Below are 16,167 nucleotides of genomic sequence, written 5' to 3'. Positions count from 1 at the left end.
CCTACGTGTTTACCGTTCATCAGGCAGTACTGCCAATGAGTATATGCCAATGAGTTATCACTCATTGGTGGCAACACCAATGTAGAGCTCTTTGCTGCCACCAACTTTTATTTTGAGGTGTCATGTTCTCCAGAGTCTAACTTGCGTTGCATCCTGCATTGGCACATGCCACTCAAGTGCAGCGCTTTACGCTAAGCTCTTACAGATGCACACCTTTCCTACACTGTCCCTTTATCATCACATCTACCCCGATGTCTTCACACTGAGCTGCAAAACATGCCATGCGCCACCCGCAGATCTCGACCACATTATCTGGGCATGCCCTACAGCACCACACACCATCAAACAAAGCACCAATCCTACATTCAGAATCGCCACACCCGAGAAGTGGGAGGCCATGCTGCTCAGCAAATGCATGGAGGATCAAATCTGGGTAGTCTGGCTGGCCACCACTGCCACCAAGACTCAAGGTCTGGCTACCGCCTGAGGAAGGGAGGCTCCGGTGGGGCTAGTCTCCCGGCACCCCGCCTCCCTTGAGCCCAGCAAGGACTTTGAATAAAATTTTCTCTCTCTCTCTCTCTCTTACCCTAACCTGTATTGACACCATAAATCACTGCTGTGTTTGCCAGCAACTTTAATGGTGAGCACAACTTGCTAGCAGCCTGTTGATTTGTGAAGCCAGTGTAAGCCAAAACCACCAGGACCAGGTCAAGCATGTTGATACTAGGTTTACTTGTACAGGTACAGTTGAAACAGACAGACTGGTCTTGCAACAAGTTACGCTATCTCAGTGAGTGTCGTGATGTAGTCTCTCAGAGGCTGAAGAGCAACTGTGATAACCACTTCCTCTTTTTTTTTTTTTGTATCATGACACAAGATGAAGAGACTGGGAAGTCAGAATAAAAAGATTTGGCAATAGAAGCAGGGTTGAAATAATGCACCTTACTACCTCCCTAAAATAATTTACTGGAAAAATCCACCAATGGCCTTCTTCTCAACATTCCTTTCAATGTTACCTTGAACCCAAGTACAGCAGGAGAGCAGCGGCTCCTGGCATCATAGCATCATCAGTGCCAGTACACGTGTGCTCTGAACATTGTGAAATCACTCTTTCTCCTTCGCACCCCAAAAACATTTCGTAGCACTTTCACTATAAGCCCATTTTTTCATTGCGAAACCAACCTTGCTAAAACAGCCATCACTTAATTGGCAGAGTTCAAAAAAAAAAAAAATCTTGGATATTCATATCAGAACTTTTGGGAATGGATGTGTGTCAGCTATAGCACTTGTAAAAGCATATATGCTTTTAGAAGTGCATTTCTGCCACTTTGCCAGAGAACATGTATTACCTTGATCATCCTCTAAGTGTGACCAGCAAGGTCTGTATAGTGACAAGCTCTCGTTATCTAACTGTAAAGGCTATCAGGCAAGGGTCGATTGCTTTGTCTGGACTTTTCACTGTGTAAGCACATACATCCAGTAACTCAAGTTTTGAGATAAACACTGGATTCATTTCAGGAAAAGATAATCGGCCAATGATTACCAAACATTTTGGTCACTGACTTGACGTGCTTTGCTTTTGATTGGGGTGATTCCATATAATGCTAGCGTTCTTTCTCAACTTTTTTTTTTTTTTTTTTGTGCCTAAAGGTAGTTCCAAGATTACCATACTTCAGATAGGCCCACAGATCGTGTGACTTCATGGGTGGCAACAGCCATGAGCAAAATTTGTGAGAATGAAAAAGAGACGAAGCGCAATTGTAAATACTTCCATGTGGCGACATTATGGCTTTATGTATGATGATGCTCCCAAAAAACACGAGTTTACGCGCTATATATATTGTGAAGTAAAAAAAAGAAAAAAAAAAAAAGCTCAGTGCCCTTCCACTCTGGGAAGAAGGATGACCAGCGAAGCTGTGTATGTGGGCCCCTTAATGGTGAACTGCACTTCTGCCGCGGTTCGGCCCACGTTTGGGGAGTGCTTAACGCCTGCTTCAACTCCGCCGCGGGTAGGCCCGGCATTTCACTATCTTCGGGATTTTTTTTTTTTTTTTCTGCACGCCAGCTTCGCTGTAAAAAAGAAAAATCGGTCTTTTTTTTTTTTTTTCGCTTCACTTTCAGTATGCCCTCTGCAGAACACGAATATTTATAATAAAAGTGGTACACGTACGAAAGTGGGCCTGCGTGGTGAGAGCGAAATAATAAAGACTGCCCATTTTCCCAGGCTAGCGTTAACTAGGGATTAAGACGAATCAGGTCACGGCGGTTCACTAGAAGTTCAAAAATTATGCAGCTCGATTTCTGCGGTGCAGGCATAGCGCGACACTCGAAACGAATGCCACGGTGCAAACGCGGCACAGGCGTTATGTCCGACTAACGAGCACGGAATGCGTATGTTTGAGAGGTCCTGAACTCCAGGTATGATCGGCTACTGGGGCGTAAATACACACCACACTTGCGTAGACACATCAGACGTGCGTAAGCGGGGTTTTAACGGCGCTCGTGCCCGTATGCTGCGTCGTCTGCTTCGCACCTGTACGCCTGCACCAAGTCGGCACCGACAGTGGAGTGGGTGCAGCAAAATCATGAACCAGCCCTGCACCTTTTGAAACGAACAGCGTGGGTCAGCTAGCGCCATTGCTGCACCGGTGTAACAGCAGGGTGCAGTGCAGCACCTCGTGAACTGGTTCAGATGGTGCGGGCGAAGCGAACGTAGTACCATGTAGTACGTCGAACCGACCATAGATGGAAAGCAAGGAAAGCAAGCTTCTACTCAAATACAAAGAAAGGACTGAAATGGTAAAAAACAAATATATATATATATATATATATATATATATATATATATATATATATATATATATATATATATATATATATATATGTGTTTGAATCATTGAGTTTCTCACTATTTGAAGTTTATCCAATGCGGCTAGGGGGCGGTGACGTGTACTGTTACTCTATCCCGACATGCCCCTCTGTTTGGGGCCGTTGGGGCGTTGGGGCTCCTCTCTCCTTCGTAGCGCGCGCCAACCTCTTTCATTCGCATCGAACCCGTCGAACCACTTCACCATGACTGCACTCTGTTCGCACCTTGGGATGGTTTGCCGTTGCCGTGCAGTTTCTTCGGCGTCTTCGAGTCAATCCATTTTCATCGTTTCAAGTATGAAGCGGTAAGAATTATATCGCTGCTTATTATGTTATGCCCACTTAATCACCCACAATTCGGATTTTCTTTTTTTGTTTTACTCCTGCGTTTAAGAAAAATTTTACTCGCTTAGTGATGATCTTACACAGACCTGTTCCTAACTGTTTTGAAGGAATGTTATTACTGAATCTGTAAACCATGCGATTTTAAATGTTTTCTGTACACACTACGTGATGAGCTAGCACTGATCTTGTTTTTAAACTTTTCAGGGTACCTGTGGCTGTTCAGCGTGCCGGTATCAAGACGCCACGTGTGTACGTATGCTGTCTGCCTTTAGTCGTTGCTAATCGGACGTGATGCTTGTTATCCCTGACCTACTGAAAAGTGAGGAATATAAATTACTGATTCCACGTTCTATTTAGTGTTTTTTTTTATTATTAATGTAAGGAGTTCCTAATAGTTGCATGGTTTTCTTGCAGGCACCGGACAGAGGCAGCCATTGAATAGTAAGTATCGGCGCATACTGCAAGCATTTGCGCATTTGATGATAAACCTAGCTCACACTGAGTACGATGACGATATGAATGGGTCTGACTGCACATCTGTTTGTATCTGTGCTTATGCTGTTTGTCTTGGTTACTTCTAACCGCGATTTTGTATGTTGCAGCACTGTCCCTGCCGGCGTAAGCTGAACGCTCCGATGTGGAGGTGGGTGTAAACACCAATATCATCTTGCTGTCAAGTGCAATTTTTAACTATTTTTGTGACTTTCCAAAACAGGCTCGAGTTTTGTCGCCCGGTTACTCGCGGAAGGTTCTCCAATCTGAGTGCTTAGTACCCTGCAAAGTGCCCGTCACACGAAGCGACATACGAACTTCACGCTCCTCCGCGTTAGCTACCATTGTGTTCGATGAGCGAACCCCACTATTGCGTGTAAGGCTTGTGCAAGTGTTGATAGCGTGAAAACTTATAGCAAGCTAGCACGTCTCAATTTGATAAAGCGCCTCCGTGAAAATATGACAGCAGTTTTGTTGCCGTGTTCGTTTATTCCCGGTAATTCGAAAACCGGTACCCATTTGAAGCAGGACAAAACTGTTATTTATTGCTAGGTGGTGTCAGCCTGTCTCCTGCCCTGTTGCGTGTTAGTGCCATGTGGTAATTTCAATTCGTCGTACAGTGCAATATCGGGTAAAAGCAACTGCACTGTACAAGTTGCCTTTCTATAAACTAATACGGTAGTACAAAGTAACGAATTGTAGTTGACAGTCTGTTGCACTACTGTGATGATTCAGTGACAAGCATATGTCTGAAATCATTTGCGGACACACAATTTAACTGACTGCAGTTTCCATTCATGAAATCGTATTTGGTGGGCTTTGTTCTGACTTTGCTCTACACTTCCAGGGGCAACAACCTGCACTCCTGCATGCAAGTGAGTATTGCAAACAGTTGCAGTCATTAATTGCTTGTGATGACTGTTTTGACTCGTTCATATGAAAACATTCATTCCATTTAATTTTACTGATGCTTTGCTGACTTGGCGAGATTTTTTTGTGCAGTTTCAGTAATTTCACATGGTTTTTCAGGACAAGGAGGAAGTAAAACAAGATGGGTGGGCATGACAGCTTTTGGGTGAAACATCTGCCCCATCTAAATGGTTTGTGTACCAGCTCAGTTATTTTGCCTGTTGTGATGATCGTTTCATACTTCTGCATGGTGAAATAGTTGCCCTCTCTGATTCATCAGTTTTCTCATAGGTTCAGAAAGTCTACTGCTATTGCTGAACATTTTCATTTGTTCCAGGTTACCTCGAAATGCTTGTGCAATCAGCGAGAAGGTTGGTATCTTTTCCCCAAGCCTAATGTGGTTTACTGTTCTCATCAAATGTGGAAAGAGACAACCCAATTGTGTACTGCTGGTGCTTTATTATGTTTTCTACAATACCTTAGGCAGTAAATTTCTTGATGAATTTCATATCGCCCCAGTCCTACTTTTTGTGCGGATTGATGTTTCTGACATTTTCGCAGTGTGTTTTAATTGGTAAGCAACTGTACTGCTGGTGCTAATTAAGTTTTCGTTCTTCTAGCCTTTCGGCAGTGCCTCGTCCGCTCTAGTGGGTGAGTGGATCTTTATTTTAATAGTTTAATAGGGACCCCAAAGAAATAGCGTCGAAGCCACTGCGCATGCGCGAGACGCAAACTGCGTTGGGAACGCTATTTCACCGATTTAGCGGGAGCCTAATAGAGGCCCCTAAAGCTTTGCGTAGCAAACATGGCGGCACCCATCGAATCGACGGCTCTAACCTAGCACCAAACTACGTTCGATTCTGGTAACGCGTGAAGTTCGCAAGCTAGGAGAAGTGACTGCGGTTATTGCCTTCACTCAACTAGCGTGTGTTATGAAAATTGATTCATTAGACCGCGCCGATTTCGAATTCGATGGCGGATTTTTTTGGCTCGTAGGCCTACACGGCTAAGCTTGGCTGATGAAGTAGACACTTAAAGTTGGTGTGCTCAAAACTAAGCGTAACTAATTGTTTGCTGCTTACAGAATAATCTCTAAATTGTAATGAAACGCTAATACACGCAAGCCAAAATTACTATTCGTATCATAAAATGGTATATTTTATTTCTCAGCTTTTCTTTGACGCCGTAGTTGCGCTGTCGTCGCAAGACGCTATCCGCAAACGCAAAGCCCTATTCTAAAACTTCACTCGTGCTTGCCCCAATGCCCACACCCGCAAAGCTCTTTAGGGCAGCTAATCTAAGGCTAATTTGACTTTCATGCTGATAAGTTGCGTATTGCCCCAGTTAACTTTTATACCCAAGTGTTCTAGTGGATGGGCCTGGCAATGTTTTTAAGGTGTGGCCATCAGTATAAATGCCAATTCTAGCTCAATTTTCACATTATTTTTATTAGTTTACCGCCTGCAAGAGCTTTTTAAGTTCCCCTAAAGAGCTTTAAGTTTTTGTGCTCGGCGTGTGGAGAGGATGAGGACATACTGTCTTGTAAACGACTTCACCCTGCAGTTGAATGTAACGAACTATTAAAAGCTTTGGGTTTTAAAAACAGTGAAGGTAAAATAGACTTAACAGATAGAAATAACTAAACGGAGGCTATCTGATTGGTAGGTTATATCAACGCAGAAGTAAATACATAGGTATGCATGCATATAGTGCCATTCAAGGCTAGGTGGCGCGCTCCGCCGCCGCCCTATTCAAAGGGTTGAGCCTCATCCATCCATCCAAGCCACTTCTCGTGAGCCAGCCAGTAGTCATAAGCACGTCTGATAAACTCAAATTTCAAGTTTCTTGCTTATGGTGCAACTAATTTGGGCACTCGGTGGCTGTGCACCCGATTTTTGTGGAAAGTGCAAAAAATGGTTTTGATCATTGTTCCTACAGGTACAGCGGATGTAAGCCACTGCATCTTCACAAAACGGCTTTTGGTGAAATAAAGTTTTCATTCAGACTGTCCTTGTTTTCACTGCTCCTACTGGCTGCAAACCACAGGCAGTCGCTAAATGCGATAGACGAGCCTGGCCATGTTTTTGTTAAAGCTACCTTTTCAGCGCTGCATCGGCACTGTAAGCTATTGCTTGCCTTCTGTCTATAACGGTCGTAAGATCCACCCCTCCCGAGCGGCCAACTGCGGGCAGTGACTTCTACTTTGCCGTTATTCGCATCGTGTCCCGTGAAAAGTGCGAATTGTCGAATTGAATATAAGCAGCAAGGAGGGATGATTAGCGCGCGATTCTGCGGTCGTGCCCTGCTTTTCTGGCCAGGTACGAACTAGCGGCCCCGGCCGAAGCTAGCGCGTTTTCTATGGCACGAGCGGGTTTTTAGCGAATAAAAGCTCTGTTATAGGTCGATTGAGAAAGGCAGGTGACATGTTCTGGAAGGCAATCCACACCTGCCAAATGCAGTGACCCACTGTAGCAAGCAAGAATTTTGTTCCCAGATAGGTTAAAGATTCAGTAATGGAAGCCTATGGCAACGCCGATAATTTGTACTCGATTTTCTTAAAGGGGCTCTGAACCTTTATCGAAGTGGGGAAAGACATTTGGGGTGCGATCTTGTACGCGTTCCGAAATAGAACGAAGGCAGTCCGTTCCACCGAGCCGCACACGATTGGTCAATTTGAACCGTGACGAACGCCATGACGTAAATTGTGATGTGATATCTGCTGTCAATCATTCTGTGTTGTCTGCTATCGTACGAACGGAACGGACCGCCTCCGTTCGATGAACGCGTACCGCACCCTTGTCCTTGCTTCGAGTTGACAGATTCGACTTCGCCCTGCTAGCCGCCTGGTTAGCTCAGATCACGGAGCAAGAAACATTTAGGAGTGGAAACCGCTGTTTGCGGCGACCAGAAAAGGTCGCAAGCCCGCGGAGCCATTATCGTGCTGGCGGCCTGGAAAGAAATTACCGCCGTTTTCGTTGCCAGGGCAACCGGTCGAGCGTGTTGCTCCCGTTCGGCCGCTCGCGCCTGAGTAAAGGCTAAACCCCATTAGCGCGATTTTGTGCGCGACAGCGACGAGCGACGGGTTCGCGCGACGGATCGGGCCGTCGCTTGAACAGATCGCTCGGTCTTGTCGCGCGATCGCTCGGTTTTGCAAATCTAGAATTCGTCGCTCGTCGCCCGGAAGTGTTATGGGCGACTAGCCAATAGCGTAAAGCCGGAACTGGACGTACATAACTCCAGCACTTCCGATTGTCGCACGGAACGAGCAAACAATTGAATTTTTATACGTGCAAGGATAAGAACCTACTGCAAGACTTTCAGAAACATTTTATGCTGCTTTTTACAGTAAAATAGATCAACTTAAGTTAATAAAGCACGCGTCACGCTAGTTTCGGCGCCTATATACCGGCAACACTGGGGAGACGTCGCTTGAAGTCATCGCTCGCATGGGGTGCAACTTGTAGGCGACGAGCGAACGCGACAGCCATCTCCGTCGCTTGTCGCTGTCGCGTGCAAGATCGCTTGCATGGGGTTTATACTTAATTATCGGGTTTTACGTGCCAAAACCAATTTCTGATTATGAGGCACGCCGTAGTGGAGGACTCCGGAAATTTCGACCACCTGGGGTTCTTTAACGTGCACCTAAATCTAAGTACACGGGTGTTTTCGCATTTCGCCCCCATCGAAATGCGGCCGCCGTGGCCGGGAACTCGCGCCCGAGTTCTGTTGAGGCACGGAGGAAGTCGCCGGAGAGTGCGCCGGAGCCGCCTGCCTGGGCGCTGCTTGTTTCTTTTTGCTGCGGTTTTTACGACGCGCCGCCACTGCATACGGCCCCGTCGGCACTTACACCAATTGTGACCCTAGTCGCCAGCGCTCGCTCGCACTGACGGGAGTTTCACCTCCTAAATGTTTTACTCCGTGGCTCAGATGGTAGAGCGGCTGCCCCGGAAAGGCGGTGGTCCCGTGTTCGAGTACCGGCCAGGACGAATTTTTCAACCAAGGCTTTTCTTTCGAGGAACTGGTATGGGTTTCCTTTGTAGCAATTTCTACGATTAGGTGGTTGCCTCATTTTCCATTTACGTCTGTCCACCTTGCGGGTTTCCGCAGGACTATTACGTCATATTTTCCTTAGTCTTCAAGCAGCATGTATCTCGTTTGTATTTTTGCGCATGTAGTGTTGCATCGGTAGGTCTTGCGAAAGGCAACGGAAGAACATGTAGACTTCCTGCTTGCCGCTTCAAACAAATGAAACATACCTGCCCCATCCGGCGCCCTGTACTCAGATTTATGGAAAGTATCCTTATAGAAAAAAAAGCTATAGAAAGCCATTCATTTTCCCGTCTTACTCGCGTAGCAGAATGCGCAGTAATTGGTACGGGTTATTTTGTTGCGGTCAGACCTCGGGCGCCAGAAATAGTTGTAGGTAGGCATTCTATATGCTAATCTGGCCCGTAAGCCGTGTGAATGTTTTTTGTCTTGACCATGCTTAACAACGAAAAAAATGCCGGCACGGTAGCCTAATTAGTGGCTACATAGTGGATATGGCCTTGCGCTGCTAAACTCGAGCTCACGTACGGGTTCAAACCAGGTCACGGAATTAGATGGGAACGAAATGGGAAAACACTCGTGTACTTCTGTTTAGGTGAACATTCGAGAACCCCAAGTGATGAGAGCAGAACACGGTGCTTCATAATCATCGCCACATGTAAAACACCAGAAATTTTTTAATTAAAAAAAGATTATTCGAGTCTGGTTTCTGAGAAAAACATGTTGCTCTTATATTTTATACCTAAATTTAGTGCCATTCCCACTTGTATGTCCGCTCAACTAAGCAGCTACTTATAAACGGCTGCTTTCAGTGATCCGGTGCACTATCATAAGAACAATAATGAAGCAGTTAAAGGAATGGCATGTCTCACATACACGTAGATATTTGTAGATCTGCTGTGTTCGTTGAAGTAGGCAAGTGTGGCACCACATCGGACACCCAGTTTTAATGGGTTGCATACATGACGGTACTGTCAAAAAGGTGTTTTCCTTGCCTAAATCAAGTTAGCATATTTGCTAGCTGCCCCAAAACGGGGTGTTAATATTGAATGATAGCTAGAAACTTGTTCAGCCGAACCGATTAGCACCCGTGCGTTAATTCTCTCTGGAACTGGTGCGCCTCTGCGCAAAAGCGACGACTCTCCAACAGCAGTCGTCGCTTTTGCGCAGATCAGATGTTTTGCGGACAAGCCGCAAGTTATATTGTTACAAGAAACGCTATGTACAGCAGAAATTTCACTCTCGGGATACCGCACCATAGCATACAGGAGTGAAAAGGGCAGAGGTATCGCTACCCTAATCAGAAAGAACATCTCGTTCGTTGAGCACGAGGTCCGCGCGTACAAAGCGGGCCTCGAGGCCCAGTTAATATAAATCGTACCCAACAGAACAATCAATTCTAACATTTTCATTCTCAACGTGTACATCGCACCATCGGACAGGAAAAGAGACTTCAAAACATTATTAGGCACCACGTCTAGGGCGGCGAGAAGCGCGCCTCTCGTTGTCGCGGGTGACTAACGCACCCAATACGGAATGGGGGTATGGTTACAAAAGTGCAAAAGGAACGAACTTAGCCTTCAACGCTGCAGAGCTCGGCTTAATACTCGTCACAGACCCAAGGCTCGCCACCAGATCCGGTAATTCAGTCAGTCGAGATACGACCCCCGATCTCACCTTCCTCCGAGGTATCGAAGGCACGTGGGACAACCTCCAGGAGGGGCTAGGCAGTGACCATTACATACTTGAAATTCTGTTGCGTGTCAAACCCAGACCACCCGCGAGATATGAGTATGTGGACTGGGACCTCTTTCGAAAAATCAGAAATGACACAGTCCCGCCAGACGAGACATATGCAGATCTGCTAGAGTATCTGAACTTGGCAGTTAAAGGTGCAACCAAAGAAATCATTACGGATCTTGAAGTTCCTAAAATGGACTCGAGACTCGCTCACCTTCTGGAGGCCAAACACGCCCTCTCAGCAAGGTAGAAGACTCAAAAGCTTAATCGTAGACTAAGATCCAAAATCGCGCTTCTTAACAAGGAGATTGAAACCTATTCGGCCCAGCTCGCCCGGCAGCAATGGGATGAAGCGTGTACCGAAACGGACGGGCGTATGCGAAGAGGTAGCAAATGGAGCTTATTGAAAAGTCTTCTCAACGATAAACAGTCTAAGGACACCCTTAACCTTGCAATGGATAGGCTCATTAAGAAGCAAATTGCAATCGGTCTCACCGACATCGAATTAGCCAACAACTTAGCTCATACTTATCTCCCCCTCGCTAAAGACGCGGATCGCCCGGTAGAGCGTGTGAACTACATGGGATTCTCGGCACCTGATCTAGACGAACCTTTCACCGTGTCAGAGATCAGACACGTTCTCTTCAATCTAAACGGCAGGTCAGCCCCGGGACCTGATGGAATCACGAACAAACTTCTTAGGAACTTAGATGATAGGGCAATCGAGATAGTCACGGCCAAAATAAATGATTTATGGAAAAGTGGACAGGTCCCGATAGAATGGCGTACCGCAAAAGTGGTACTCATACCCAAACCAGGAAAACCCCCACATATAAATAATCTGCGGCCTATTTCCCTTACATCATGCATCGCCAAGGTTGCGGAGCACGCTATACATAACAGGATAACCGAACATATTGAAAACAAGGAGCTCTTTAGACACAACCTAATTGGCTTTAGACAGGCGTTGTCCACACAGGACGCTATGCTTTTGCTTAAGAAAGCAATCTTTGATAACCCTACTCGCGACGTGAGAGGGATCCTCGCACTGGACCTCTCCAATGCCTTCGACAAGGTCACGCATAAACACATACTGACGGAGATTTCGTCTCTCAACCTGGGCCAGCGGTTTCATGATTACACCAGATCTTTCCTCGCGGATCGCAAGGCACACCTCCGATTAGGCATGGTCACAGGAGGACCCTACGAACTAACCACCTGCGGCACCCCGCAGGGCTCGGTCCTGTCCCCACTCATTTAATATAGCCATGCACAAGCTCTCCACTCGCCTCGCTGCAATCCCAAACGTTGGTCACGCCATTTATGCGGATGATATCACGATCTGGGCACCGGGCGGATCGCTAGCCATGCTCGAACACTCGTTACAGAGCGCGCTGAAGGCTACTGAAGACTTTCTTTCAAACACGGGCCTTGAACTCTCCCCCGCTAAATCAGAGCTATTGTTATACCGCCAGTCCAGACAGGGGGTCAGAAACCTTGCGCCTCTGGAAACTCTACCGATAGAAATTCGAGCTAAAAATGGGCATCCTATACCGAGGATGGACTCGGTGAAAATTCTAGGTCTCCTCATTAATGCCAAGGGCTGTAACTCGACGGCCCTCAACAGGCTCACTGGACAGGCTAGTAATGTCCTAAGACTTGTAGCCCGCGTCTCAAATCGAAGAGGCGGTCTCAAAGAGGACAATTTGCTCAGAGCCTATCAAGCATTCTTCCTGAGTCATGTTATCTACATCGCACCGTACCTTAATTGGGGTAAAGCGGAAAAGGCCAAGCTCGACTCCCTAATCAGAACCGGCCTCAAGCGCGTGCTCGGCCTTCCGCAGTCCACAAGCACTGAGAAGCTGCTGGAGCTAGGACTCCATAACACCATCGATGAGCTAATAGAAGCTCACACAGCGGGTCAAATAATGAGACTTTCATCCACTAAGCCAGGGATCAAGATCTTAGAAGAAGCGGGAATCCAACCAAGACATGAACCGGCGACCAAAGTTAGCTTGATCCGGGAAACCAGAAATCGCATCATGGTTGAGCCCGTTCCGCGAAACATCCACCCAGTGCATAACGAGGGTAGGAGATTGGCGAGAGCCAAGTCCATCCTTAAAAAGATAAATCAGAAGAAACTAGATGCCCTCTTTGTCGATGCTGCCAGATATGACAGTGGGGGTAAGTTCGCTGTCTCGGTGGTAGACGCGGCAGGCAACCTGGTCAATGCAGCCTCTGTTTATACGAAGTTTGCCCATGTGGCGGAGGAAGCGGTGATCGCTCTGGCTTTTCACAGCTCAAAAGTTCCCGCTATCATCTCGGACTCGCGCACGGCGGTTAGATCCTTCTCGTCCGCTATCGTATCTGAACAGGCGAACAGTATTTTGCTTAAAGCACTTCAAAAGACTAGGGCGAGCAGCGAAGGATACCACATCTCGTGGTTCCCAGCCCATCTAGATAGCTCAGTTAACCCGCTTGGATGTAATCCTAACGAGCAGGCCCACCGGAGAGCGCGTGATTTCACGTACCGCGCTGTCGCGGGTAGCCAGGCTCGTAACGAGGTCAACATCCACAAAGATCCATTATGTACTTTCCATGAAATTGTTTCCCATTATCGACTGGGCAGGAGGACATTTTCACCCCCTCACCCTAAATTGAACAAACCTCAGGCTAGCACACTCAGACTTCTGCAAACCCGTTCGTATCCCTCTCCTCGGTCTCTTAACAGGATAGATCCTGCCCACTCACAGTCGTGCCCCAAATGTGGTCATGACTCATGCTCTTTTGAACACATGCTCTGGCTGTGCCCAGCCCTTAACGCCTCTCCACCCATCACGAAAGAACAATGGCAGGAATCGCTCAAGAGCAGCAATCTCCACATGCAACTCCAGGTTGTCCAGAGGGCCCACGACATTGCGGCGGAACTTCATCTCCCGGTCCCATCGTGGGTGGCGCCACCGACTTGATCTTCGGGAGCCTTCGGTTTTAGCTCCCCAAGATCTCAGTCCCTCAGGACTCAAATAAAGTTCTTGTCATGTCATGTCTCCAACAGCACAATCATTCGGAATATGAGTTCTCACTTGCATCGGCCCCTCACCTTCGAGACTTCAAAAGTGCTGTTATGCGTTACATTCGAACGGAAACGGCTATTCGATAATTTTTAATAGTGAATTCTGAAGCCGAATACGATCTGAATAGCAAACGCCATTCGATTAGACTATATATATGTTTCTACTTCGTTTCGTCTGCTGGCACGTTGAAGGAGATCGCCAGACAAGCCGCGGAGATTACATTAGTAAAGACTTCCCGGTATCCCCGATTTAGTCTGAGTACATATGCAATATATTTTGCCTAACACTTGTTAATATTTTTACTGGGGTAAAAGAAGTCAGAAATATATTTGCAGGATATTTACAATAACTGTAGCATAACAGGATGGTAGACAGCGCGCGATGTCCAGAGCGTCGTCTTCGGACCAAGCTTAAAACGTCTTTTTCGTCAGCGTGTCACAATAGTTACGCCCAATAATTGCCTTGACTCCTTTTCTCGGAAAGTCGATTGGTTCACCTGGGGGTGGTGCAGCTTTTAAAAGAAACACATTTATTCCGGTCGGGAATCTTCACTTTTTCAATCAGTGCATTTGGAATATTTGATAATTTTTCTCTTACATGTATGTCTTTATGTCTAGAAGTACATTGGTCATCTGCATCTCTTCACGCCACGCAGTCAATAAACGTGGTTTATTACACTATAATATTGTTTTCTTTGATCATTGGCCCTTATCGATATTCCACCAACAAGAAGAGCGCTTAAAATGACACGATATCAATAAAATTTTCTTTCGTAGCTGCATGTTGTTCATAGGCGGCTTCTATGGCAAAAATTACGCGTCACTTTTAGAAAGCAGTGTTAAAAATAGAAGTTCACCTTCCTAAAACTACCATTGGTACTGGCCGAAAAGAGTCGCGGGTGCACCAAAGCAAGTAAAACCACAAAAAATTTCACTGGCTTATATGCTAGAAAAACTTGGCGTCCAACAACGTCCGCGCAACGAGCGCGCACTCGCTAGCAGACGACGCACTTGACAACGACACCAAAACTGAAGACGTCACGTTGTATAACCGGTGCCTCACATATGTATACGTAGCATAAAGGTGTCAATGTAAATTTGCAGTTGAAATAAATCACCATTATAAGAGCGTACGTGCGCAATCGGTCTCGGCGCCCGCATCGAAATTACGTTGAATATGCCGGGAAGCGCGTCTCCACCCCAATCCAGTTCGCTCGCAGTGCCCTTGCAAAATGTTTCCACACGTGGCGCCTCAGCGGGAGAGCGCCGTTCGTCCCACTCGACCATTGTCTAGTACGCTCTACTGCTGCTGCTGCTGAGGCTGCTGCTGTCTGGCACACCGTGTCGGGGGGTGGTTCAGAGGTGGTTCAGGGCTAATAAAATTCACTTATTTGGTTGGAGTCAGTCTGAAAGTCCCAAGAGCGTGTTATACCTTGAAGGAGCGTGGTAGAGAAAAGGGACGCGAGGAACTCGTTTGGAGGGCACCGCATCGAATGTGCACGATGCGCTCTGGAGCTCCCGGGTCGTCGCCATATTAGCCTCTTGACAGATGTAATTATACGTGACTCCCCGCAAGCGCTTACCTTTCTACCAAGTGCAAGTCCAGAGGAGGCAGATAATAGGTAGAACCGACGCAATCGCGAAACGAGTGAATAACAGTCTTGCCACTCTAGAATTCGCTCGCAGTTCCCATACAGGGGGGGGGGGGGGGGGATAGGGAAGAGGTGACGTGAGAAGGCAAGGAAACGTTGGATAAACTTAAGTTCAAGATACGGTACGGTGCTTCTGCTATTTCTGAAAAATATACATCATGCAAATATGTCGAGCGTACAAATTACGCAGGGCGTGCAGAAGCAGAGCCGCATTAAAGTGCACCGCAAGGTCTAGGTGACACAACGGAAGCAGTTGCACGTCAAATCAACATTTATGTGCCCGCCGCGGTAGCTTTGCGGCTATGGCATTGCTCGAGGTCGCGGATTTGATCCCGACCGAGACAGGCACATTTATACTAGGGCGAAATAAAAAACGCTCGCGCACTTTGATTTGGGGACACTAAAGAACACCATGGTGCCAAAATTAATCCGGAGTGCTCCACAACGGCCTGCCTCATAACCCGATTGTGGTTTTGGCACGTACAGTCCCATAATCCAATTCAAGTTTAATGCTTCTGCCACGATGCGATGTGTCATGTGAGGCAATGACAATGCTCAACCCTCTCAGAGGTTATGAAATATGGGCCACAACAACGCCTCAAGCAAACACCTCTCCCTTTGTGTTTTGTCTACTACGCAGACGAACAGCAGTGGTGCACGCAAGGTAACGTTTAACATGAACTCGCCTCTGTCGTATTGGACAAAACGTTGAAGAAATTAAACATTCGCCGTCAACATCATGGATAATTACCGTTAAAGCAAACAGCACATAAAGCTTCGCTTACATCGATTCCCACAGTGCGTGGGAGCTGCATAATTCTTTTGTTCTCCAGCGCCATATTGGACGCCCCGGACGTGAGCCGATTAGAGGGTTTTAGAATAGGGGACCCAAGAAAATTGCGGCCGGGCCGCAAGTGCGCATGCGCAGCACCCAAGTCAGTCTCGGGTTCTTGCGTTCGCGTTGACCCAAAAATCAAACTGGCGTGGATCCCCAAGCTGTCTTGGATCGCCCTTGCGGGCTGCTAGATAGCCAAGAGAGTC

General features: G+C 46.9%; 1 protein-coding gene across 6 annotated transcripts in view; it reads left to right on the top strand.

The window, feature by feature from the left end:
• The first annotated feature begins 724 nt into the window (after positions 1 to 724).
• LOC126547314 (E3 ubiquitin-protein ligase MARCHF2-like) overlaps positions 725 to 16,167 on the top strand; it is a 36,096-nt gene continuing 20,653 nt past the window's right edge. Inside the window, exons 1-9 of one of the 6 annotated variants that reach the window (XR_008608994.1) lie at positions 2,972 to 3,173; positions 3,418 to 3,462; positions 3,628 to 3,654; positions 3,816 to 3,856; positions 4,553 to 4,580; positions 4,735 to 4,805; positions 4,952 to 4,985; positions 5,235 to 5,265; positions 6,553 to 6,624. Coding sequence is in view for 3 of the 6 variants with exons in the window: in XM_055062776.2 (XP_054918751.2) it covers positions 8,542 to 8,635 (94 nt within the window). In the remaining 3 variants the exon portion in view is untranslated. Of the gene's footprint in view, positions 2,800 to 2,958; positions 3,174 to 3,417; positions 3,533 to 3,627; positions 3,655 to 3,815; positions 3,857 to 4,552; positions 4,581 to 4,734; positions 4,806 to 4,951; positions 4,986 to 5,234; positions 5,266 to 6,552; positions 6,625 to 8,526; positions 8,636 to 16,167 lie in introns of those variants that run through there. The other 5 variants (XR_007602691.3, XM_055062778.2, XM_055062777.2 and 2 more) reach the window with 5 other exon arrangements.

This window comes from Dermacentor andersoni, chromosome 1 (genome assembly GCF_023375885.2).
Source record: "Dermacentor andersoni chromosome 1, qqDerAnde1_hic_scaffold, whole genome shotgun sequence".
NCBI lineage: Eukaryota > Metazoa > Arthropoda > Arachnida > Ixodida > Ixodidae > Dermacentor > Dermacentor andersoni.
Note: the sequence above shows the minus strand (reverse complement) of the source record. Positions and strands in the feature narration are given on the sequence as shown.